Here is a 24,722-nt window from a genome sequence, read left to right as displayed (position 1 = left end):
AGAGTGGGGGGCAGGGCCTGGGTCAGAGCACCTGGCACCCCCCCCACCCATCCCATCACTCCATCTGTCAGTCTCTCCACTCTTACATACACATCTCATTCCTTCTGTATTCATCCATGCGTCTGAGGATGGATGGGGGAATGGACTGATGAAAAGAGGGGGCTTGGGAACAGAGGAATAAATAGAGATGGATCAGGGTTGGGGGTGTGGGCATGGATGGATAGATGGAGGAATGAATAGATATTTGGACAGAAGGGAGGAGGGATGGATTGAAAGGGGTGGAGGCATAGATAGTAATACAGGAGAGTTGGGGATGGGGGTTGGATGATAGATGGTGGTGGAGGGATTCATAGATTGTTAGGGGCTGGAAGAGACCTCGCAGATCATTGGGTCCAGCCCCCCGATGGAGGGATAGAATAGCTAGATGGTGAGAGAGGGTGCTTGGGGATGGGACTAGATGGGATGGACTGATGTACAGCTTGATAGATGGGGGAACAGATGCAGAGAATGAGACACAAGAGTGGGGGTGAAGGGGGCAGATGGACAGGGTGTGGGGCACCTCCCTCCATCCCCACCCCCACAACTGCCTGTGCCTCCCATCTGTCTGTTTGTTGTGCTCCCCCTATCTGTAGCCCATGTTTCCTGCCCTGCTCACATGATGCCTGAGTGCCACTGGTTCTGGGCCTCTGGGCCTGGGATCATGGTGGGGGGCCGGGGGGAGAAACCCAGACACCTGGGTCATGTGTCCATCTGAGACATCTAGACCCCATACGTGTATGCATGCATGTGTATGTAGCCATGTTCGCCAGATGCCTGGGTCCCAGACACCTGGGTTCCTCGTGTGTGCATGTGTGTCCCAGATGCCTGGGTTTGTTGCATGTTCCACAAATGCCTGGGTTCTGTATGTGTGTATGTGTGTGCGTGTGCCCCAAAACCTGGGTTCCTTGTGTGCATGTGTGTCCTGCATGCCTGGGTTCTTCGTGTGTGTGTCCCTCAAATGCCTGGGTTCCTCGTGTGTGTGTGTGTGTGCACGTCCAGCATGCCCGGGTTCTATGTATGTGTGTGTGACCCAGACGCTTGGGTTCTGTTTTGTGTGTGTGTGTCCTGGATGCTTGGTTCCTCACGTATGTGTGTGTGTGTCCCCAATGCCTGGTTTCCTTGCATGCGTGTGTCCGTTCCCCCAATGCCTGGGTTCCTCGTGTGTGTGTTCCAGAGTATGTACGTCCCAGATACCTGGGTTCCTTATGTGTGCACACGTATGTGTGTCCCCTGGATATGCCTGGGTTCCTTAGGTGTGTGCGTGTGTCCCGGAAGCCTGGGTTCCTTGTGTGTGTGTGCATCCTGGATGCCTGGGTTCCTTGCGTGTGTGTGTGTGCGCACATCCTGGATGCCTGGGTTCCTCACGCATGTGTGTGTGTGCATCCTGGATGCCTGGGTTCCTCGCGTGTGTGTGTGCGCGCATGCATCCTGAATGCCTGGGTTCCTTGTGTGTGTGTGCATCCTGGATGCCTGGGTTCCTTGTGTGTGTGTATCCTGGATGCCTGGGTTCCGTGTGTGTCTGTGTGTGTGTGTGCGTGCATCCTGGATGCCTGGGTTCCTCGTGTGTGTGTGTGCGTGCATCCTGGATGCCTGGGTTCCTCGTGTGTGTGTGTGCATCCTGGATGCCTGGGTTCCGTGTGCGTGTGTGTGTGTGTGTGCGCGCGCATCCTGGATGCCTGGGTTCTTCGTGGGTGGGTGTGTGTGTGCGCATCCTGGATGCCTGGGTTCCTCGTGTGTGTGTGTGCATCCTGCATGCCTGGGTTCATCGTGTGTGTCTGTGTGCATGTGCATCCTGCATGCCTGGGTTCCTTGTGTGTGTGTGTGTGTGTGTGCGCGCGCGCATCCTGGATGCCTGGGTTCCTCATGTGTGTGGGCGTGTGCACGCGCATCCTGGATGCCTGGGTTCCTCGTGTGTGTGTGTGTGCGTGCGCGCGCATCCTGGATGCCTGGGTTTCTCACGCGCGTGCGTCTGTGCATGCACGCATCCTGGATGCCTGGGTTCGTCATGTGAGTGTGCGCGTGCGCGCATCCTGGATGCCTGGGTTTCTCGTGTGTGTGCGCGCGCGCATCCTGAATGCCTGGGTTTCTCGCGCGTGTGTGTGTGTGCATCCTGGATGCCTGGGTTTCTCGTGTGTGTGCGTGTATGTGTGCATCCTGGATGCCTGGGTTTCTCGTGTGTGTGCGTGCGCATCCTGGATGCCTGGGTTCCTTGTGTGTGTGTGTGTGCGCGCGCGCATCCTGGATGCCTGGGTTCCTCGTGTGTCTGTGTGTGAGTGCATCCTGGATGCCTGGGTTTCTCGTGTGTGTGCGCGCATCCTGGATGCCTGGGTTTCTCATGTGTGTGTGTGCGCATCCTGGATGCTTGGGTTCATGTGTGTGTGTGTGTGCGCACGCATCCTAGATGCCTGGGTTCCTTGTCTGTGTGTGTGTGTGTGTGTGTGTGTGTGTGTGTGTGTGTGTGTGTGTGTGTGCATCCTGGATGCCTGGGTTCGTCGTGTGTGTGTGCGTGTGTGCATCCTGGATGCCTGGGTTTCTCATGTATGTGCGTGCGCATCCTGGATGCCTGGGTTCGTAGTGTGTGTGTGTGCACGCATCCTGGATGCCTGGGTTCGTCATCTGTGTGTGTGTGTGTGTGCATGCATCCTGGATGCCTGCATTCGTCATGTGTGTGTGCGTGTGCGCATGCATCCTGGATGCCTGGGTTCGTTGTGTGTGTTTCTGTGTGCATGCACATCCTGGATGCCTGGGTTTCTCGTGTGTGTGCGCGCGCGCATCCTGGATGCCTGGGTTTCTCATGTGTGCATGCGCGCATCCTGGATGCCTGGGTTCATCGTGTGTGTTTCTGTGTGCACGCGCATCCTGGATGCCTGGGTTTCTTGTGTGTGTGCGCACGCGCATCCTGGATGCCTGGGTTTCTCGCGCATGTTTGTGTGCGCATCCTGGATGCCTGGATTCCTCGTGTGTGTGTGTGCGCGCATCCTGGATGCCTGGGTTTCTCGTGTGTGTGCGTGCGCACATCCTGGATGCCTGGGTTCCTAGTGTGTGTGGGCGTGTGCATCCTAGATGCCTGGGTTTCTCGTGTGTGTGTGCGCACGCATCCTGGATTTCTCGCGCACGCGTGTGTGTGCATGCACGCATCCTGGATGCCTGGATTCGTCGTGTGTGCGTGCGCGCATCCTGGATGCCTGGGTTCCTCGTGTGTGTGTGCGTGTGTGTGCGCGCGCGCATCCTGGATGTCTGGGTTTCTCATGTGTGCATGCGCACATCCTGGATGCCTGCGTTTCTCGTGTGTGTGTGCATGCGCGCATCCTGGATGCCTGGGTTCCTCGTGTGTGTGTGTGTGTGCATGCACATCCTGGATGCCTGAGTTTCTCGTGTGTGCGCGTGCACATCCTGGATGCCTGGGTTTCTCGTGTGTGTGTGCGCGCGCGCATGTGTGTGCACGCATCCTGGATTCCTCGTGTGTGTGTGCACGCGCATCCTGGATGCCTCGGTTTCTTGTGTGTGTGTGCGCGCGCGCGCATCTTGGATGCCTGGGTTTCTCGTGTGTGCGCGCGCGCGCATCTTGGATGCCTGCGTTCCTCGTGTGTGTGTGTGCGCGCGCATCCTGGATGCCTGGGTTCCTCGTGTGTGTGTGCGCGCGCGCGCATCCTGGATGCCTGGGTTCATCGCGTGTGTGTGTGTGTGTGTGTGTGCGCGCATCCTAGATGCCTGGGTTCCTCGTGTGTGCGCATCCTGGATTCCTGGGTTCCTCGTGTGTGTGTGCGCGCGCATCCTGGATGCCTGGGTTCCTCGTGTGTGAGCATCCTGGATGCCTGGGTTCCTCGTGTGTGTGCGTGCATGCGTGCGCGTCCTAGATGCCTGGGTTCCTCGTGTGTGTGTGTGCATCCTGGATGCCTGGGTTCCTTGTGTGTGTGTGTGCTCCTGCACATCCTGGATGCCTGGGTTCCTTGTGTGTGTGTGTGCTCCTGCACATCCTGGATGCCTGGGTTTCTCGTGTGTGTGCGTGCGCGCATCCTGGATGCCTGGGTTCCTCGTGTGTGTGCGTGCGTGTGCGTCCTAGATGCCTGGGTTCTTCGTGTGTGTGTGTGCGCACATCCTGGATGCCTGGGTTCCTTGTGTGTGTGTGTGCGTGTGTGTGCTCCTGCACATCCTGGATGCCTGGGTTTCTCGTGTGTGTGCGTGCGCGCATCCTGGATGCCTGGGTTTCTCGTGTGTGTGTGTGCGTGCGCGCATCCTGGATGCCTGGGTTTCTCGTGCGTGTGCGCATCCTGGATGCCTGGGTTCCTAGTGTGTGTGGGCGTGTGCACGCGCATCCTGGATGCCTGGGTTCCTAGTGTGTGTGGGCGTGTGCACGCGCATCCTGGATACCTGGGTTTCTCACGCGCGCACGTGTGTGTGTGTGCATGCACGCATCCTGGATGCCTGGGTTTGTCGTGTGTGTGTGTGTGCGCGCGCACGCATCCTGGATGCCTGGGTTTCTTGTGTGTGTGCACGCGCGAATCCTGGATGCCTGGGTTTCTCGCGCGTGTGTGTGTGCGCGCATCCTAGATGCCTGGGTTTCTCGTGTGTGTGTGCATCCTGGATGCCTGGGTTCCTCGTGTGTGTGCACGCATCCTGGATGCCTGGGTTCCTCGTGTGTGTGTGCGTGCGTGTGTGTGTGTATGTGTGCATCCTGGATGCCTGGGTTTCTCGTGTGTGTGCGTGCGCGCATCCTGGATGCCTGGGTTTCTCGTGTGTGCGGGCGTGTGCACGCGCATCTTGGATGCCTGGGTTCCTCGTGTGTGTGTGCACGCGCGCGCATCCTGGGTACCTGGGTTCCTCGTGTGTGTGTATGCGTGCGTATCCTGGATGCTTGGGTTCCTCTTGTGTGTGTGTGTGCGCGCATCCTGGATGCCTGGGTTGCTCGTGTGTGTGTGTGTGCGCGCATCCTGGATGCCTGGGTTGCTCGTGTGTGTGTGTGCGCGCATCCTGGATGCCTGGGTTGCTCATGTGTGTGTGTGTGCACGCGCGCGCACATCCTGGATGCCTGGGTTGCTCGTGTGTGTTTGTGTGTGTGCGTGCGCGCGCATCCTGGATGCCTGGGTTCCTCGTGCGTGTATGTGTGTGCATCCTGGATTCTTGGGCTCGTGTGTGTGTGCGCACGCATCCTAGATACCTGGGTTCCATGTGTGTGTGTGCACGCGTGTCCTGGATGCCTGGGTTGCTCGTGTGTGTGCGCGCGCGCATCCTGGATGCCTGGGTTGCTCGTGTGTGTGTGTGTGTGTGTGCGTGCGCATCCTGGATGCCTGGGTTCCTCGTGTGTGTGCGCATCCTGGATGTCTGGGCTCCTCGTGTGTGTGTGTGTGCACATCCTGGATGCCCGGGTTCCTTTTGTGTGTGTGTGTGCGTGCATCCTGGATGCCTGGGTTCCTTTTGTGTGTGTGCGCGTGTGTGTGTGCGCGCGCATCCTGGATGCCTGGCTTCCTCGTGTGTGCATGCGTGTGTGTGCGCATCCTGGATGCCTGGCTTCGTGTGTGTGCGCACGCGCATCATGGATGCCTGGGTTCCTTGCGTGTGTGCGCACATCCTGGATGCCTGGATTCCTCGTGTGTGTGCGCACATCCTGGATGCCTGGATTCCTCGTGTGTGTGTGTGCGCGTCCTGGATGCCTGGGTTGCTCGTGTGTGTGCACGCGTCCTGGATGCCTGGGTTGCTCGTGTGTGTGTGTGTGCGTGCATCGCGGATGCCTGGGTTCCTCTTGTGTGTGTCGCATCCTGGATGCCTGGGTTCCTTGTTTGTGCGCGCACGTCCTGTATGCCTGGGTTCGTGTGTGCGCGCGTGTCCTGGATGCCTGGGTTCCTCGTGTATGCGCGCGTGCGTCCTGGATGCCTGGGTTCCTCGTGTGTGTGCGCGCATGCGCCTCAGATGCCCGGGTTCCTTGTGCATGTGTATCTGTCCCGGATTCCCAGGTTCCATGAGTGTGTCTTGGATGCTTGGGTTGTTTTTTGTGTGCGTGTGTCCTGGATATTTGGTTCCTCATATGTGTGTGTGTGTGTGTGTCCCCGATGCCTGGGTACCTTGCGCACACATGTGTATATGTCCTGGAAGCCTAGGTTCCTTGCGCGTGTGTGTCCTTCCCCTGGCTGCGTGGATTCCTTGTACATGTGTGTATCTGTTCTGCGGATACACCTGGGTTCCTCATGTATCCATGTCCTGGATATGCCTGGGTTCCTCGTGTGTGTATGTATGTATCCCGGATGCCTGGATTCTGTGTGTGTGTGTCCTGCATGCCTGGGTTCCTTGCGTGTGCAAGTGTGTGTGTGTGTCCTGGATGCCTGGGTTCCTCATCTGTGCCCCCAGATGGCTAGGTTCCTTGTGTATGTCTGTCCGGGATATGCCTGAGTTCGGCGCAGGGGGAAATGTCCTGGAAGCCTGGGTTCCTTGTGTGTATTTCCGTCCCCTGGATGCCTGGGTTTGTCATGTGTGTGTCCTGGATGCCTGGGTTCCTCGCGTGTGTGTGCACGTGTCCCCTAGATGCCTGGGTTCCTTGTGTGTATGTCCGTCCTGGATGCCTGGGTTTCTCCTCTGTGTGTGTGTGTCCAGATGTTTGGGTTTTGTTTTCTGTGTGCATGTCCGATGCCTGGCTTCACACGCACAGTTGTGTGTGCGTGTGTGTGTGTGTGTGTGTCCTGGAAGCCTGGGTTCCTTGCACACGCATGTGTCTGTGCCCTGGATGCTTGGGTTCGTCACACGCATGCGTGTGTCCTAGATGCCTGGGTTCCTCCTGTGTGTGTCCCCCAGATGCCTGGGTTCCTTACATGTGTGTCTCCTAGGCCTGTCCCCTCTCCCCAGGCACCCGGGTCCCTGCCTCACCTCCTTGAGGTTCTCATAGCCAGTCGGGTCATCAGCCAGCGCTCCCTGGAACATCTCGGCCACGGTGCGGTGCAGGAATTCGTACTGCTCCTGCACGGGTGGACACGTGCTGCTAGGAGGTGAGGTTGGGGGGCAGGAGAGGGTGCGGGGGCTAAGAAGCAGGAAGGATTGGGGGGGTTGTGGGAGCTGGAGGGGGGCAGGCAGGGGAGGGGGTGGCTGTAGGGGCAGGGTGGAGGCAGGAGCTCACCAGGGTCTGCACGGCCGCCGGGCGCTGCTTCCGTATCTCCAGGACAAGGTCGAAGAGGCTGAAATTCGGGGGGATTCTCTGGGGAAAGGAGGCACGGGAGAGTGAAGGTAGAGGAAGGGGAACCCAGGCGCCTGGCATACACGTGCACACGTGTGCGGTGGTTCACCCGCACGCAGGCAGGCAGGCAGTCACGTGTACACGTGCTCACACCCGGACATGCGCACTCACCCGTTGCACCAGCAGGTCTCGAACCAGTTCCGCCGCGCAGATCACCCCGGTCCGGCCGCAGCCCGCGCTAAGGCACACGGAGACACCTGAGCCCCGCCCCTTCCACCAGGCCCCGCCCTTCCAGCAAACAACATCCACGTGCTCCGCCCCCACCAAGCCCCGCCCCGCCTGCACAGTCTAGCCCTGCCCTCCTGGTCACTCGAGGCCCCGCCCCCAAGGCACGCCCACTCCCACCTTGTACCAAGTCCCGCTCTACTAACTCCCACCCACAAAGCTTTGAAGCCACGCCCACTCACGCCCTCTTCCTAAAATAACCCCACCCCTTCCTGATGCCCCGCCCCTACCTGCAGTGGACGCAGAGCGGGGAGGGGTCCGCGCCCTGCTCACTGCGCATGCGCTCCACCAGCGCCAGTAGCGGCCCGCAGCTGTCGGGGATGCCGCGGTCAGGCCATGCCAGGTACTGCGCATGCGTCACCCTCCGCGACTCCTGCGGGACGGAAGATGAACGCTCAGCAGCCTCTGGCGGCAGCGGGCTGTGCTGTAGCTGGAGCACTCTCGGCACCACAGCGCCCCCAGTGGCGCCTACGGGTACTGTAGCCAGCGAGTAAAGCGTCCTCTGCCGGCGTCCCACCTGCCTTGTGTAGGGCCCTGCTGCCACCCCCGGGGACATTACCAGGCCAGTGACCCGCCCTGAACTCCCAAGTGCCCCCTCCCCTGCTGCCCTCTCCCCAGTACTGCCAACTCTTATATAAAGAAAGAGCTCGTTTTTCACATTCCTGAAGTGTAGACTTGAAGAACAATGCCAAAAATCATGAGAGTTGGTAATACTGTGCCTCCTTGCTGTGGGTATTACAGCCAGACTAGTGCCCACCACCGGGCCCCCCTCTACCCAGACCTGTAAGGCCCTTGCTGCCCCCCTGGGGTATTACAGCTATCACAATGCCCCCCAACAAGAATGCTGGCTGAAGGGAGGGGCAGGGACCTTCTGGAAGGTGATGCAGAGGAACCGAGTCATGATGTCTGGATTCAACTGCTGCTCCTGGGTCTGGAGGGGAGACAGGAGCAGGTATGAGATGGGGGAGGAAATGGGGAGATGCAGCCAGCTCTGGGGTGGAACGACTAGGGAATGGATGAGTATAATGCCATTCAGAGAAGGCTAAGATGTGTCCAACCCTAAGATGGGGTAGCTGGGGTATGGCTGAGTGTAACATTGCATTTGGAGGGCTGAAATATAGTCAGTTCTGGGGAGAGAGGCTGGAGAATGGCTGAGCATAATGCCACTCCAAGAGGGCTGAGATGCAGACAGCTCTGAGGGGGGTGGTTGGGATATATAACAGTACATAGGGAGGGCTAAGATGCAGTTGGCTCTGGGGTGCAACCACTGGGGAATGCCCGAGTATAACAAGGGCCTAATGGTGCTGAGATGTAGCCAGCCCTGGGGTGAAGCACTGGGGAGCAGCGGAGTATAAGGCCACTCCAAGAAGGCTGAGAGGTGGCTGGCTCAGGGGAAGGGCACTGTTTGGGCAGGAAATGGCTGGGGAGTACCTGGGTGATGCAGAAGGGCCCCAGCTGCAGTGGCTCATTCTCCAGAGGCCAGTAGCGCTCACACTTTTTCTGTGGGGGGGAACATCAGTCACCAGGAGAGGGGAGATGCCCCTCACAACCCCTTGGAGAAGAGGGAGAGCAGGGGGAGGAAGGGGATCTCCCCAGAGCCCCACAACTCACCCGGCCCATCTCCACCTCCCGGCAGGCCATGATGATCACCTGGAGAGGAAGGAACAGCAGTGGGTGGAACCCAGGCATCTAGGCTTCCAGCCTTCACTCTCTTACCCACTAGGCCCCACTTGCCTCCCAGAGAAACTAGGTGTCCCGGTCCCACTACCTTCACCCGGTACTGCCACACCATCCTCCAGAAGTCCAGCAGGGTGTGAGGTAGTGGCCCCTGTGTAGCAATGTAGCACCTCTGGGTCCCAGCCCCCTGTTGGGGATAGACGGGGGATAGAATGAGTGTCTCTTGTTCTTCAGCCCCTCCCTCTTGCCCCCATCTGCCTCCCTCCCATCCCCAGGGGTACCTTGATGAAGTTGGCGTTGATGTAGTCGCCCTGCCCCTCCTCTGTCACCAGCGTCAGCACCACCCGTGTCTGGTCATCTGGGAGTGAGGAACAGAGGGGTGAGTGTGCTCATTTCTGGGGCACTGTGAGGCACATGGGGAGGTCAAGAGGTGGCTGCTCTGGGGTGGCACAGCTGGGAACAGCCAAGTATAACAGCACAGCAAAGACTGAAATGCAGGCAGCTCTGGGGAGGGGCGGGTGAGGATGGACAAGTATAATAGTACAGGGGGAGGCAAAAATGCAGCTAGCTCTGGGTATGAGCAGATGGGAATGACTTAGTATAACAGCACTGGGAGGGCTGAGATACAGCTAGCTCTGGGATGGGAGTAGCTGGGAATGATCTCGCTGGGATGGGAGTAGCATGGGAAGATCTCGCTTGGTGTCAAGATGCAGTATAACAACACATGGGGAGGCTGAGAGGCAGCCAGCTCTGGGGTGGAACTGATGGGAACAGCCAAGTAAAATACAGCCCAGGGAAGATTAAGATGCGGCTGGCTCTGGGATGGGGTGGCCTGGGACAACTGAGTATAACACTCCATGTGCGCCCAGATCTGGGGTGGAGCAGCTGGGTAACAGCTGAGTACAACAGCACATGGAGAGGCCAAGCTGTGACCAGCTCTGGAGTGGGGCAGCTGAAACTGGCTGAGTATAACACAGCACTGGGAGGGCTGAGCTGCAGCTAGCTGTGGGGTGGGACAGGTGGAACTAGCTGAGTATAACAACACTGGGAGGGACAAAAGAAAGCCAGCTCTGGGGGTGGGATGGCTGGGGAACAGCTAAGTATAATGCTCCATGGGAAAAGCTTGCTTGGTGCCAAGATGCAGCCAGCCCTGGGGTGGAGTGACTGCAGACAGCCGAGTAAAACAACACATGGGGAAGCTGAGAGGCAGCCAGCTCTGTGATGGGACAAGTAGAACCGGCTGAGTAAAACATAGCACTAGGAGGCCCAAGATGTAGCCAGCTCTGGAGTGGAACAGATGGGAATGGCTGAGTACATATAGCGCAACATGGGGAAGACTGAAATGCTGTCAGCACTGAGGTGGAACAGCTGGCCTGGCTTTGTGAGGCAGCACCCTGGGGAACAGCCACTTATAACAGACAGCCCCTCCTCTGAGGGGGGGGTTGGACCCCAGCCCAGATGCTTGGGTCCCCCTACCACTCACAGGGCAGAATGTCCTTGTAGCGGTTCTTTTTGATGTTGTCCCGTGCAGCGCCGGCATCTGTGCTGTATCCTGCTTGCTGCCGGAAGGCCCAGGCCCGCTCCTTGATCTCCTGTGGGGGGAAGAAGGGGAGTAGTTAGCGGGCCCTAGAGTGGATGGGGTTAATGGGGCAGGGTAGCCAGGCTCAAGATGCAGCCAGCTCTGCAATGGAATGGCTGAGTATATAATGTGGGTAGAAGCACCCAGCTCTGAGTTGGAACAACTGAGCATAATCCATGGGGAGATACAGCCAGCTCTGGGGTGGGGAACAGCTGAGTAGAACATAAGGTGAGATGCACCCAGCTCTGGGGTGGAACAGCTGGGGAATGGTTGAATATAATGTCTGGGCAGATGCAACCAGCTCTATGATGGAAAAGTTGTGTATATCACCACACAGCACCCCCCTCCCCAGCCCCATTGCCCTCCCAGAGCAGGAAAAAAAATCCAGGCTCCCAGGCTTTGTCCATTCCCCCACCGCTGGGCTCTACCCCAGAGATGGCTGCATCCCTGACACAAAGGCAGCCATTGTTCTGCAGGTTACAGGGCAGGTAATGATAAGGGAGGTATCTGTATAAGGGGGTGTGGCTTGGAGGACTATTTTACATATAGGAGGAGCCAGATTATATATTTGCATAAAGGGTAGGAACCTCTGCTGCCTTCTGCCACCTATGGGCAGGGAACTCAGATGCTTGGGTTCTCTTGGTGGGAAGAAGGCTGGGGGATAGGGCGTAAGAATGGGGGGTGGAGGTTGTGTGCCCAGATGCCTGAGTCCCTGGCAGGCTGTGAATGCAGAACTGAGAGTGGGGGGCTGGGCTGTGGGTTCTGCGTTCTCTCTGCAATGGTTTCAGCTGGGGCCTCGGGCTTGGTGTTGAAGCCCTGGCTTGGTGGGGGAGACCCTGGGGCAGTGCTCGCCTGGAGATGCAGCCAGCTCTGGGGTGGCATGGCTGAGAAACAGCCAAGTGTAACAGGGCACTGGGAAGGCCAAGATGCATCCAGTGCTGGGGTGGAACAGCTGCATATAACACCCCAATGGGAAGGCTAATATGTGCTTTGTGTGGGGCAGTGGGGCCAACAGCTGAGTATAGTGCCCCCCTCACCATACACACAACCCAGCATCCTCTAGTATTCTGCCGGGCTGCACTTTAGGTGGGGCATGGCTCTCACCTCCCCAAACCCCACTCCCCTTAGAACAGGGAGAGAACCCAGATGTCCGGGCTCCCAGTCCCCCTGCTTGTACCCTCCAGCCCCCAATCATCTCCCAGGAAACCCAGGTGCCTGGTCTCCCAACCCCCTAGCTCTAACCTAGCAGAAGTCCCATCTAGAGACAGAACCCAGGTGAATGGGCTGTTAGTTCCCCCAGACTCTAATCCTTCCCCCCAACCCCACTCCCAGAGCCTCCTAGAGCAGCTTGGGAACCCAGGTGTCCCAGGTTCCCAGCCCCTCCTCTTCCCTCTCCACCCCTTCTGCCTCACCTGGAACTCCTTTTCGAGCAGCCCAGGATTAGGGCACACCCGGCACTGCAGGAAGGCCTGGAGGGGCCCCACAGGGGAGGCCATGGCTGGAGTTGGGGAGGCTCTGGGGCTGCCTGGACAGATGGACAGACCGGTAGACGCCCAGCACAGCGATGAGGAAGTCCTGCTCCCCGCCCTGCTGGGATGGGCCCGAGCATGGCCTGGCAGCCTGCCAGGAGGGCGGGAACCCTGGTGTCAGGGCGGGGGAGGAGGGGGGTGTCACTCACCTCCCCCCCATCAAGCTGCCCCACCTTAGAGCTAGGTGCATTTCAGCCTTCCCTGTGCCCTGTTATACTGCACCAGTCCCAGCCACCCCTCACCCAGAGCTGGCTAAGTTTCCCCTTATACGACTGTTCCCCAGCTGTTCCAACCTAGAGTTGGCTGCATCTTGGCCTTCACCATGTAGTGTTATATTTGGCTGTTGTCATCAGTTCCACCCCAGAGCTGGCTGCATCTCCCCATATGTCATACTCTGCAAGGCTAGCTGCCCCAACCCCAGAGCTGGCTGCATCTAGGCCTTCTCTGTGTGTGGTTATACTTGGCCGTTCCCCAGCTGTTCCACCCCAGACCTGGGATGATCTCAGCCTTCCCAATGCAGGGTTATATTCAGTCATTCTTATCTGGTCCACCCTAGAGCTGGCTGCCTCTAAGCCTCCATATGTGCTGTTATAATCAGTTGCTTTTCCTGCTTCTCTACCCCAAGCTGGCTGCATCTCCATATGCATTATACACAGCCATTCCTCAGCTATTCCACCCCAGAGCTGGCTGCATCTCGGCCTTCCCTGTTATACTTAGGTTTTTCCCACTGTTCCACCCCAGAGCTGGCTGCATCTCAGTAGCAGACCACCCCTCCCTGCATGCTGTTCATTGTGGCTGATCTCTTTCAGAGCTAGTTGCATCTTGGCTGTAGGTGGCCCTGCCCAGGCAATGTTATACTTGGCCGTTTCCCAGCCACCCCACCCCAGAGCAGGCTGCATCTTGGGCTTCCCTTTGCATTGTTATAGTCAGCTATTCCCAGTTGCTTCACTCCAGAACTAGCTGCATCTTGGCCTTCCCTGTGCCCTGTTATACTCAGCTGCTCCCCAGCCATGCCACCCCAGAGCTGACTGCATCTCCCTATATGTTATACTCAGCTGTTTCTCATCTGCTCCACCCCAGAGCTGTCCACATTGCAGCCTCCCCAGTGTCCTCTTGTTCTCAGCCATTACCCAGCTGTTCCACTCCAATGTTGGGTGCAACTCAGCCTTCCCTTTGCACTGTTATACACAGCCATTCCCAGCTACCTGGCCCCAGAGCTGGCTGCATCTAGACCACCTCTGTACCCTTTTATACTGAGCTGCTCCCCAGCTACTTGACCTCAAAGCTGGCTGCATCTAGGCCTTCCCTGTGCCCTGTTATACTTGGCTGTTCTTTTCTGCTCCACTCCAGAGCTAGTTGCATTGCTTCTTTCCCTTTGTACTGTTACACTCAGCCATTCCCACCTACCTCACCTCAGAGCTGGCTGAAACCCAGTCCCAGATGAGCCCTGACTACATGGCCTTATATGCAGCTGTGTGCAAGCCAACCCACCACAGAGCTGGGTGTATCTTGGTCCCAGAGCAGCTCTCCCTACTTGGTTCCCTTGCTGCCCCACCTCCTCTCCTTGCTTGAACAGTGCCTGCAGGAGGCCAAGTGCAGCCAGCTCTGGGGCAGCTGGGGAAACCTGAGGTGCTGAGGGAGGGGGTCAGGGTAGGATGGAAAAGGTGAACCTGCCCCTCCACCCCAGCCTGTGGGGAGGTCACGGGGCCCTGAGTCTACAGGAAGGAACTGGAAAGATGAATGAGAGATGAATGAGAGAGGGTGACACATGTGAAAGGGGAGTGGTGCCACTGGAAACTGGGATGCTTGGGTTCTCCAAGAAAGGAGGGGGCCTTCTTATGTGGGAGATGCAGCCACCCAGGGCCACCAAGGCCTGTTGTTGTCATGGCAACAGTGGGGACATGATCCTGCTAGTCAGTGGGGGGTCAGGCAATGATGTCACCGTGCGGCCACCTTACGGCCCCACCCTAAGGTGTCCCCATGCTGTCACGGTGTGCGGTGATGACCCCACAAGGCCACGTAGTTAAGAGGGCCTCGTGGGGGTTGGGGGCACAGCCCAGAGAGTGATGTCACGGGGCCACAGATGATGTCACAGGGTAGCGTATGGGGGGGTGGGGCGAGTGATGCCATCACGTGCCACAGCGACGTCACAAAGAAGGGCAGAGACAAGACTGCAGGGGGCTAGGAACCCAAGTGACAACGCAACACCGTGACTGGATGACGTCACCGCACCGCTCAGAGGTCAGCTGGCGCAGTCACTCCCCACCTCCTCCCCATTGGCTCCCTCCTCTAGGCCCAGACTTCCGATTGGCGGGAGCTGAGGGGACCGAGCCGTCCACCATTGGCCGCCGTCCGCCACGCCCTCCGCGCCTCCATTGGCCGTAACATTACCCAAGTCCCGCCCCCTTCTGGTTCGGCGCGCCTGATTGGCTCTGGGCGCCGCACCGCGCCCCCTTGGCTGGCTGTTGCTGCCTGTGAGTGGACCCGGAAGCGCTGCCTGGGAGGCTGGAGTTGGGGTAGGGTGAGGGACAGGGTCACGTGGCGAGGGGGGACCTGGGACTGACGTAAGGGGTGACCCACGTGGAAGGTACCCCGGGGCCATGTTGGGGTGGGAGGGCCGCTTCTGTGGGAGGGTCACGTGGGGGTTGGGGGGGGCGAGGGTGAGGCAAGGGGGGGACCTCCTGGGCAGGGAAACACTGCTAATTTAAGGAGAGCCCAGGTAGTGACTGATATGGGGGTATCCCAGGCCCTAGGTAGGAAGAGAGGTGTAAGGGCTGGTGGTTACCTCTGGGGTGATATAATGGGGGACCCACCCCAGGGAGGGAATCCCAGCGATGATGGTGTGGGAGGGGCTTACTGGGGGGGGAGGGTAACTGTGGTGCCCCCAGGATGGGAGAGGGACACCTGTAGATGTGGGGCATATCCATATGGTCCTATAGTGGAGGGGGCCTGCCCTCCCCTGATCTTTTGAGGGGCAGGGACTGGTGGTGCTAGGCTGTAAGGGCTGTCAGCTGGGCCCCACCCCAGAGCTGGCTGTATCTCAGTGCTGGGTGTTATACTTGGCCATTCCACCCCAGAGCTGGCTGCATGTCTGCCTCCCCCATATACTGTTACACACAACCGCCACAACCCCAGAGCAGGCTGCATCCTGGCATCGAAGGGTCCCTTCTTATGCAGTGTTAGACTTGGCTATTCCCAGGCTTCCCACCCCAGAGCTAGGCACATCTCAGTCTTCTCCATGCCATGTTATACTTGGTCATTCCCCAGCTCCTGAATCCCAGAGCCTGCCACATCTCAGCTTCCTCATGTGCTCATATACTCAGCAGTCTGCAGCCACCACAATCCCAGAGCTGCCTGCATTTTGGTGTTGAGGGGTCCCTTATGTGCAGTTCTACTTGGCCATTCTGTAACTGCCCCAACCCAGAGCTGGCCGCATCTCTGCGCTCCCTTTAGGGGCTCTAAAACAGAGGAAAGTCCTGGATTAGCCTTTGCACCAGGAGGGCTTCTCTGGTGTTAAGATGTGGCCATCTCTGGGATGGAGCAGCTGAGTATAATGCCTTGCCCAGCACAGAGATGCATTCAGCTCTTGGGTGGAACAGGTGAGTGTAATGCCACAGATGCAGGCTGTGCCAAGATGCAGCTAGCTCTGGGGTGGAACCGCTCGAGTATAACACTATACAGAGGCTGTACCCAGTGTAAGGTTGTAATCAGTTCTGAGGTGGAGCTGCTGGGGAATAGCTGACATGCTGTAGAGGGAGAGCTGAGTTGCAGCCAGCTCTGGGGTTCTGTATCTGGGGAAAGTCTGAGTATGGTACTGCATGGGAGGACTGAGATGTGGCCAGCTCTGGGGTAGAACAGGCTGAGTGTAACACTATATGCAGAGACTGCACCCAGTGTCAGGATGCAGTCAGCTCTGGAGTGGAGCATCTGGGGAACAGCTGAATATAACACTGCAGGGAAGGCTGAGTTGCAGCCAGCTCTGGGGCACAGTATCTGGCAAACATCTGAATACAACCCTGCTGGGGGAAGGCCAAGATGCAGTCAGCTCTGAGGTGGGAACAGCCACATATAATGCCCACCTATCCCTGATAAACTCCCCGGGCGGTGATGTGGTTTGGGACAGGAAGTGTGGCTCTGGGCCCTGGGACAGCATTTGCCCTGTGACTAGGACCACTGCCATGTGGGCGGGCTGGTCCAGCCAGCTTCTTTTTGCCCTATCCTGATGCCTGGTTTCTCTGAGAAGGGAGGGACAGCTAGGGGGTGAGAGTAGGGAGTGCTGGGAGCCAGGATGTATGGGTGCTCTGCAGAGCCTGGGACTAAGCACCACCCTCTGTCTCTCCCACAGGTGCTGCCTGGCATATGGGGATGGCAACCGGGGAGGAGATGGCCCCAACCCTAGGTGAGGCTCTGCTCCCATGGGAGGTGTGGGGAGGGAGCAGGACTCTGGGGTGGTGGTGGGGGCAGGAGCTTGCCCTGTGGGGGGGCAGGGGTGTCTGGGGGAGACACTCTGGTGGGGGGGGACTTTTACCAGCCTGGATACCTGGGGTCTCTTTCTTCTCTGGGGGAGAGGGGACTGGGAGCCTGGATGCCTGGGTTATTTTTCAGTTTGGGTTTGGTGGGTCCCAGCAAGCATGGGGGTTGGGAGGCCAGACACCTGGGTACTGTTTACGCTTGGGGAAAGGAGCAGGGCCTGGTGGGCTGGCTTCCTGGACACCTGGGTTCCCTCCTTCCTCTGAGATGGAAATGGGGCCCAACTACCTAGAGCTGGGATTGGGAACCCCAATGCCCGAGTTCTCTCCCTGTTCTGTGATAGGAATGAGGCCTGGGTTGCCTGTGCGGCCTGGGAGCCTGGACTTCTATGTTCTCTTTCCTGTTCCTAGTGGGAAATGAGGCCTGGTTAGTTGGAGCAGGGGGTACTGGGAGTCCGGATACCTGGGTTCTCTCTCCGCTCTGGGGAGTGGAGCCTGGTGGGATGGCTATCCAGGTTCTGTCCTGGATCTGTGATGAGAATGGGGCCTGGCTACTTACAGTGGCGGGGAAGGATGCTGGGAGCCTGGATTCTTTAGGAGGGAAGTGGGGCCTCAGGGGGACTGGGAGCCGGGATGCCCGAGTTCTCTCTCGGCTCAGGTCTGGTTACTTAGGGCAGGTGGAGGTTGGAAGCCCAGGCACCTAGCTTCTTCCCCTGCCCTGAGATGGCAGTGGGGCCTGGTTTTTTAGAGCAGTGTGTAGGAAGCCTGGATGCCTGGGTCCCCCCTCACCTGTCTCTCTCTCCCCCCACACAGGTCCTGAGGAACTAAGTGCTGGCCTGGAGGAAGCAGCTCCTGGCTCCATTCCCAGCCCCAGCCCTGGAGCCTCTCGTGGGGTGGAGGAGGCTGGGGGCCCGGGCTGGCGGGCACGGCGCAAGCACGTGTTTGTGTTGAGTGAGGCAGGGAAGCCCATCTACTCACGCTATGGCAGCGAGGAGGCACTCTCGGCCACCATGGGTGTCATGACGGCCCTCGTCTCCTTCGTGGAGAGTGGCCATGATGCTATCCGTTCCATCTGCTCTGGTATTGGCTGGGGGGCAGGGTAGAGGACACTGGACTGGAGTCTGGCCTGGGGGCACTAGGGTGGTGTGTGGTATATGGACTGGGGGACAGGGGGCACTGGGGGTGTGGGGTATGGGATGGGGAGCAGGGTAGGAGGCACTGGGCTGGGGGCGCTGAGGTGGGGGTAGGGTATGGGCTGGGGGGCCCTGGGAAGGGTGGGGAACTGTGGTGACAGGTGGGGAGGCTGGAGGGGCACTGATGGAGGGAGTAGGAGAGGGAAGCAGGGTGGAGCCAGCAGGACAGGGGACAGGGGACAAGAAGAGGCCCCAATCTTGTCCCTATGACCCTGGCTGGCTGGCTAGGGTGGAGGAGGAAACTGAGGGCCCCAATCCTGTCCCTGGAACCTGAGAGACCCTGAGCTCATCCCCAGAACCCTGGGTGTCTAGCTTGGGGGAACCAATCCTGTCCTCTAGACCCTGGCTGGCTCTTGGGGAGGGGGCTAAGGGCCCTGATCCTGTCCCCAGAGACCTGAGAGGCCCCAATCCTGTCCCCTGGGACCCTGCCTGGGTGGTTCTTGGGGAGGGAGCTGAGGGCCTTGATCCTGTCCCTGAGACTCAAGGGCCTCGATCCTGTCCCCTGGATGGCTCTTGGGGCAGTGAAAGGCCTTGATCCAGCTGGGGCAAATCTATGTCTCTGCCTTTCCACAGAGGACCGGAAACTGGTGTTTGAGCAGCAAGGCCCACTGGTGCTGGTGTCGGTGTCACGCACGCGACAGTCGGAGGGGCAGCTGCGCCGGGAGCTGCTGGCCGTGCATGGGCAGATCCTGAGTGTGCTGACACGTGGTGCTATCGCCCGCCTCTTCCAGCGCCGCCAGGGCTATGACTTGCGGCGCCTGTTGGCTGGCTCAGAGCGCCTGCTGGACGGGCTACTGGGTCAGTTAGAAAGCGATGCTGGCTTCCTGCTAGGTGCTGTGCGCTGCCTGCCCCTGGCCCCCGGCCTCCGTGATGCTCTTGGTGCCCTGCTCCAAAAGGCCACTGCCCCCAATCTCGTCCTCTCGCTGCTGCTGGCTGGGCCTGGCTGGGGAGAGACTGGGGTGGTAGAGGGCAAGGGGGGGCAGGGGGTGATGGAGAGGCAGGCAGGGCAGGACAAGGAGGGAGGGATTCAACAGGAGGGGCATAGAGAGCCAGTTCTACAGGGTGGGTCTAGGGATGGGGAGCTGAGAGAGGGGGTCCGACAGGGGTCTAGGGAGGAGTCTCAACAGGGGATACCTAGGGAGGGGAAGCTGAAGGAGGAGCCTCAACAGGGGGTAGCTAGGGAAGGGCTCCAAGTGGGAGTGCTGAGTGAGGGGGTTCAGGAGGGGGGGTTCAGCAAGTGGACTCAGCAGGGGGCCCTAGGGAAGAGGGTCCAGCAGGGGGTGCTGAGGGAGGAGCCTCAGCTTGTGCAAAGAGAGGGGGGTCAACAGGAGGTGTCCAGGCAGGGGGAAGTGAGTGAGGGCTCTCAGCTGGGGGTACCTAGAGAGGGCTTTCAGCTTGGGCTACAAAGGCAGGATTCTCAGCTGGGGGATCCTAAGGAGGGCTCTCAGCCAGGGCTCCCAAGGCAGGATCCTCAGCCAGGGGCTCCTAGGGAGGGCTTACAGCCAGGACCCCTGAGGCTAGATTCTCATCTGGGGCGGCCAAGGGAAGGTCCTCGTAGTCGGGGGGCGCCGCCGGGGCAGCTGCAGCTGGTGGCTGCAGCACAGGAGCGAGCAGTGCTAGAGGAGTGTCGCCTGCACCCCAGTGACCTGCAGCTACTGCTGAACCTGGTGGGGGCGAGTGCGGGTGGGCAGGCAGGTGAGATGTGGACGCCTGTGTGTCTGCCCCGCTTCAACCCTGATGGCTACTTCTACGCCTACGTGGCACGGCTGGAGGCTGAGGGCCGCGTCTGCCTGACTCTGCTGTCCACCGACCGTGAGGCCTTCTATGCGGCTGCTGCCTGCCGCCGCCGCATTGAGGAGGGGCTGCGGGCCCACGGCTGCCTGCCCGGCCTAGTGGGGGCACTGCGGACACCTGCCTATGGGGTGGGCGCCGTAGGGCTGCCTGAGTTGCGCCACTTCATCTACAAGCCCCTTGACATCCCTGACAACTACCGCCAGCTGCCCCAGTTCACCAGGTAACTAGGATGAGGTGGGGGGAGACCTAGGTGTCTTGGCTCCTAGCTTCCCATTCCTCAAGAAGTACCCTTGTTCCCTGATGTACTGGGGTTGTAGGGAGACTAGGAAGCTCCCAGCATGGAAGCTGGGGGCAGCTGGGGGTGGGAGGGACCCAAGTGTCCTGGCTCCCTGCCCACTGGGATCTACCACCAGCTGCCTTATTTTTTCCTGTTCCCTGTTGAATTGGGGTTTTGGGGGGCACTGGGGAACTCCCAGTATGGAGAGTGGGGGTAGCTGGGGATGGGAGGGACCTAGATGTCCTGGCTTCTAGCTCCCTAGGCCCCAAGAATGACCTTCAGCTGCCTCATAGTTTCATAGTAGGTAGGGTCGGAAGGGACCTGAGCAGATCATCAAGTCCGACCCCCTGCCATGGGCAGGAAAGAATGTTGGGTTCCCAGATAGATGTCTACCTAGCCTCCTTTTGAAAACGCCAAGGGTAGGAGTGAGCACCACTTGTCTTGGAAGTTGGTTCCAGATCCTAGACACCCTAACTGTGAAGTAGCGCCTCCTGATGTCTAGCCTGAATCTACTCTCCATCAATTTATGGCCATTATTCCTTGTTACTCCCGGTAGTGCTCGGGGAAACAGGGACTCTCCCATTGCCTGCTGGTCCCCCTCGGTCAGTTTATAGACGACCACTAGATCACCTCTCAACCTTCTCTTGTGGAGGCTGAACAGGTTCAGGTTCTGTAGCCTCCCCTTGTAGGGCCTGCCTTGCTGCCTCAGTTTCCCCAGTTTGCTGATAAACTGGGGTTTGGGGGAGGGGCGGGGCACTGGGGAGATACCAATATGGATGCTGGGGAGAGGTGGGGGTGGGAGGGACCCAGGTATCTTGGCTGCTAGGGAACGAGGTTTGGGGGTGGGGACTGGGGAGCTGGCAGTATGGGTGTCAGGGGGAAGCTGGGGATGGGAAGGACTCAGGAGTCCTAGCTCCCTACTCCAAGAACTACCTCCAGCTGCTTCAGTTTCCCCCCATCCTCCCCCCCTTGTTACCTGATGAACTGGGGATGGGGTGAGCCAGATGTCCTGGCTTCTAGCTCTATAATTCCAAGAGCTATTGCCAGCTAATCCAGTTCTTCAGAGAATGAGGGAACTGGGATTGCAGGGGTGATCGGGGGGTGGCATCGGGGAGCTCCCAGTATGGAGACTTATGGCAGCTGGGGGTAGGAGGGACCCAAGTTTCCTGGCTACCAGCTCCCTAAGAATGATGACTGTGGCAGGGGTGGGGGGTGGTGGCACCTGGTGGGTTAGAGCAGGGGAACCTGGATGCCTGCATTCTCTCCTGGCTCTGGGAGGATTGTGGGGCCTGGTGGGTTAGAGTTGGGGAGCCTGGATACCTGGGTTCTCTTCCAGCTCTTGGAGGGCACTGAGGGGAGTAGAAAGGGAGGTGCTGGAAGCCTGGATGCCTGTTTTCCCCCCAGCTCTGGTGGGATGTGGGATCTGCCAGCTGGCTGAATAAACAGATGCACCCTGCCCTGGCACTAAGCCAGCTTGATTTGATTACAGTTCTGAATAAGACAGGGTTATGAGCCTTGACCTTGAACTGGGAAAACTGAGGCCTAGGATGGTGACTTGGGAGTCTAGAAGGCTTGGAATCTAGGTATCTGGGCTCCTTCTCTCCAGACCACACTCTTCTTCCGGAGAACCCAGGTGTCTGGGCTCGTGGTGCCCTCTGCTCTAACCCCCACCCCAAGATGCCAGTTGGAGAGAGCTGGGAGAGAACCCAAGTGTCTGGGCTCTCCTCCCCCTCTACTCCTCTCTAGATCCTGTTGTCTCTCAGAGAACCCAGGCATCTGGGCCCCTGTTTCTTACCCTGAGATGCCAATCCCCTCCCAGAGCTGGAAGGGGATTGGCATGTTTTCACCCAGGCATTTGGGTTCCCAGCCTCCACTTCCCTCCTGAAGAACCCATGCATCTGGTCTCCAAACACCCTGCTCTCACCCCCCCCAGCCTCCACTCCCCTTTTGAAGGAGAACCTAGGTGTTGGGGCTTTCAGCCCTCTTCTTCCACTCTCGCTCACTAGGTTCCAGTCCTGTAGCAGCACTAAGAGGGAATCCAGGCATCCTGGGTTCCAGCCCCTGCTCTTACCTCTTAGGCCCCAGGCTAGTGCCAGCCCTGTGGGGGGACCACAGGTGTCCCGGCTTCCAGTGTCTGGCCTCCCCTGCTCTAACCTGGTTCCAGATGGGGCCTTATGTGGGAGGATCGTGTGGTTGCGGGGTTGGTTTCTCCCAGGGGCTCTGACACCCTTTGACTCCTGCAGCCCAGAGCTAGAGGAGCCCTACTCCAGCGAGGAGGAGCGGTACCGCCTGTTTGACCTCTACCATTACCTACACAGCCGCATCCACAGCTCCTCACGGCCCCTGCGCCTCATCTACCATGTGGCTGAGAGGGAAACGCTGTTGGCCTGGGTGAGTGGGGCAGGTCTAGGAGGGCATCTGAGAAAGCAATGGGCAGAATTGTTTGGGGCTGGGGTTATTAGTAGGTCTCAGGGTTAACCCTCATCTTCCTGAAGGTGTATTCATTTTGTCTTTTTCACTGGTTTCCTGGCAGCCTAATTGCTATCAGTAGGTTTCTGAGTCAATAGGTCTTTCACTGAAGTGGATCCTGCTTTTCTCTTTGATTTCCTGATGGGCTGGTTGCTGTCAGTAGGTTTCAGAGTTGACATGTGTCCCCTTGAAACAGGTTCTCATTACTTTTCTGGCAGATCGGGCAGTTGTCAGTAGGTTTCAGAGTAAACACCTGTTCCATGGAAGGGTTGCTTGTGCATTTCTCTGTCTTGTTGATGTTGGTAGTTTTCAAAGTTAAACATACATCTCCTCATAGAGATGAGTTTTTGTGTGCTGTTCTGTGTGATTGATCAGTCTGGTTGCTGTCAGTAGGTTTTAGATTCAACAGACGCCCTGTTGAAATAAGTTCTCTCTGCTTTTGTCACTTATTTCTTGACATATTGGGTTGTTACCAGTAGGTTTCAAAGCCATGGAAATGTGTTTGTTGTGCCTTTTTCCGTGACAGGCTGGGTTTCTGTTAGTAGGTTCTAGAGTGAACACCTGTCCCATTGAAGGGGGTTTTGTGCTTTCCTCTGTGATTACCTGCCAGTTGAGGTTGTCATTAGGTTCCAGAATAAATTCCACTGCCATTGGTGCCTCTTCCCACAATTCCCTGGCAGGTCAGGTCTGTTGTCAGTAGGTTTCAGAGTCAATGCTCATCCTCTCAAAACAGGCTCTTTGTGCCTTTCCTCAGGATTTTCTGGCAGGTTGGATTAGTTGTCAGTAGGTTTCAGAATCAACACCCACCCCCTCAAAGCAGGCTCTTTGTGCCATTTCCTATGATGTTCTGGGAGGTTGTGTTCGTAATCAGTAGGTTCAAGCGTTAACACACCTCACTTCAAAGCAGATGGGCGTAGCTACTCATTCTCCATCCTTTCTATCCCGCAGGTCACCAGCAAGTTCGAGCTCTACACCTGCTTCAGCCCACTGGTGACCAAGGCTGGTGCTATCAACATCCTCACCAAGCTGCTACGCTGGATCAAGAAGGAGGAAGACCGGCTCTTTATCCGCTACCCGCCCAAGTACTCTACCACACCTCACTCTGCCAAGGGCACTAAGGCAGCCCGGCCTGATGGGGCTGAAAACGGCTTCTTCTCTGGGCTCTAGGCCTCTCCCACAGCTTTGGAAGAAGGGGGTGCTAGGGGAGAGTAACACCCCCTTCCGCCCTGTGTTTTGGGGGCAAGTAGCTAATTTTAGGTCCCCTGTCCTCTTCCAGAGGGGGTTTGGACTTGTCTTGAGGAGAAATTATCTCCATGCCACGGTGACCTGTGTTATTTATTGTATGGGCTGGGGGGAGGGGAGTGGCTAAGCCTGGAGCCAGGGTATCAGGGTGGTGGGGGTATCAGGCATTTGCAGGGTGTTTATTTGCCCTGGCCTGGGGCAATAAATCCCCAGCTTGCTTCTCAAGGTGATGGGGGGGAGGGGGCGTGCTGAGAGCAACAAGTTTGTCTTCTTTCCATGTTTCCTTGGGCACCAAGTTAGCCATGGCTTTCTTGAACATGGGGCCATGAGGCATTTTTCCCTCTGCTTCAGAGGGATTCAGGGGCATTCCTCCCCCTTCCTAGCATTCTCCAGTTCCTTCTAAATGGGTGTTTAACCAGTGGAGCCTGTGGTTTTGGTGTGTCCCCCACCCACTGTGGGTAGGCCAGTCACCCCCGCCTCCACCCTGCTGTTGAGTTTGGGGTTCCCTGCTGCTTTTGAGGCCAGAAATGCAGCCACCTCCTGGGAGAAACTAGAATGACATTGGTTCCTCCAACACACCCTGGCTCCTCCCTGTGTTTGTTACCCTCCCCCCTCTGTGGCGTCCAGGTGTCTGTCCATCTTTTGCACTTGTGTCCCGGGGGGGGGAGGGGGGGGGGGCATGTTGGACAGCCCAGAATCCTTTGCACATGCAAACTACTGGCCTCTAAACTGCACTTGAATCCCCTAAGGACTGCCAGCGTGGCTGAGGCAGTCTCCTTTGGGTGTTTTTTGTCCCCCTTTTTACTCCCATTGCTCATGTCTCCCTCCTGGGAGCCCTGGCAGCCCTTCCCCTCCTCCTATCCCTTGCTTTGGGTTGGCGTTGGTAGGGTAGGGTGGGGCAGGGGGGGAGTGGATTTCCATGCATGGCATATCATGCTGGGGTTTCCTTCGGGTCAGACTGGTGTACTGAGAATCCAAATATCTTATTAAAAAGGAAAAAAAAATCCAAA

At 58.2% G+C, this 24,722-nt stretch overlaps 2 protein-coding genes across 15 annotated transcripts in view; one reads left to right on the top strand and one right to left on the bottom strand.

Annotated features, from left to right (window-relative positions):
• Positions 1 to 12,326, bottom strand: part of PTPN18 (protein tyrosine phosphatase non-receptor type 18) — a 15,873-nt gene extending 3,547 nt beyond the window's left edge. For 3 of the 8 annotated variants that reach the window (XR_002092468.2, XM_059732527.1, XM_019494518.2), the window contains exons 1-11: positions 12,152 to 12,325; positions 10,644 to 10,752; positions 9,442 to 9,518; positions 9,252 to 9,347; positions 9,095 to 9,133; positions 8,915 to 8,983; positions 8,352 to 8,414; positions 7,714 to 7,856; positions 7,370 to 7,436; positions 7,142 to 7,219; positions 6,895 to 6,984 (exon numbers count right to left, since the gene is read on the bottom strand). Coding sequence is in view for 6 of the 8 variants with exons in the window: in XM_059732527.1 (XP_059588510.1) it covers positions 6,895 to 6,984; positions 7,142 to 7,219; positions 7,370 to 7,436; positions 7,714 to 7,856; positions 8,352 to 8,414; positions 8,915 to 8,983; positions 9,095 to 9,133; positions 9,252 to 9,347; positions 9,442 to 9,518; positions 10,644 to 10,752; positions 12,152 to 12,235 (915 nt within the window). In the remaining 2 variants the exon portion in view is untranslated. Of the gene's footprint in view, positions 1 to 6,894; positions 6,985 to 7,141; positions 7,220 to 7,369; positions 7,437 to 7,713; positions 7,857 to 8,351; positions 8,415 to 8,914; positions 8,984 to 9,094; positions 9,134 to 9,251; positions 9,348 to 9,441; positions 9,519 to 10,643; positions 10,753 to 12,151 lie in introns of all 8 variants that reach the window. The other 5 variants (XM_059732528.1, XM_019494519.2, XR_002092469.2 and 2 more) reach the window with 4 other exon arrangements.
• Positions 9,454 to 24,722, top strand: MON1B (MON1 homolog B, secretory trafficking associated). Of its 7 annotated transcripts, none has more exons than XM_059732522.1 (6): positions 9,454 to 9,539; positions 16,614 to 16,667; positions 17,551 to 17,817; positions 18,504 to 19,944; positions 22,245 to 22,392; positions 23,419 to 24,722. In XM_059732522.1, the coding sequence occupies exons 2-6, from the start codon at positions 16,628 to 16,630 to the stop codon at positions 23,635 to 23,637; spliced, it is 2,115 nt and encodes a 704-aa protein (XP_059588505.1). In that variant the 5' UTR covers positions 9,454 to 9,539; positions 16,614 to 16,627; the 3' UTR covers positions 23,638 to 24,722. The 7 variants fall into 7 exon arrangements, with proteins under 7 accessions (XP_059588505.1, XP_059588506.1, XP_059588509.1 ...); XM_059732523.1 differs by lacking the exon at positions 9,454 to 9,539 and adding an exon at positions 14,427 to 14,509; XM_059732526.1 differs by lacking the exon at positions 9,454 to 9,539 and adding an exon at positions 14,567 to 14,784.

This window comes from Alligator mississippiensis, chromosome 8, assembly GCF_030867095.1.
Source record: "Alligator mississippiensis isolate rAllMis1 chromosome 8, rAllMis1, whole genome shotgun sequence".
Taxonomy (NCBI): Eukaryota; Metazoa; Chordata; order Crocodylia; family Alligatoridae; genus Alligator; species Alligator mississippiensis.
The sequence above is the reverse complement of the archived record's forward strand: the minus strand, read 5'-3'. Positions and strand labels throughout refer to the sequence as shown.

Excerpts from the sequence above, each read along its gene's own strand:
- MON1B (XM_059732522.1), top strand. The coding sequence starts at position 16,628 with ATGGGGATGGCAACCGGGGAGGAGATGGCCCCAACCCTAG. Across the intron at positions 17,818-18,503 it reads TATCCGTTCCATCTGCTCTG|AGGACCGGAAACTGGTGTTT; the intron begins GTATTGGCTGGG and ends GCCTTTCCACAG. Across the intron at positions 22,393-23,418 it reads GGGAAACGCTGTTGGCCTGG|GTCACCAGCAAGTTCGAGCT; the intron begins GTGAGTGGGGCA and ends TCTATCCCGCAG.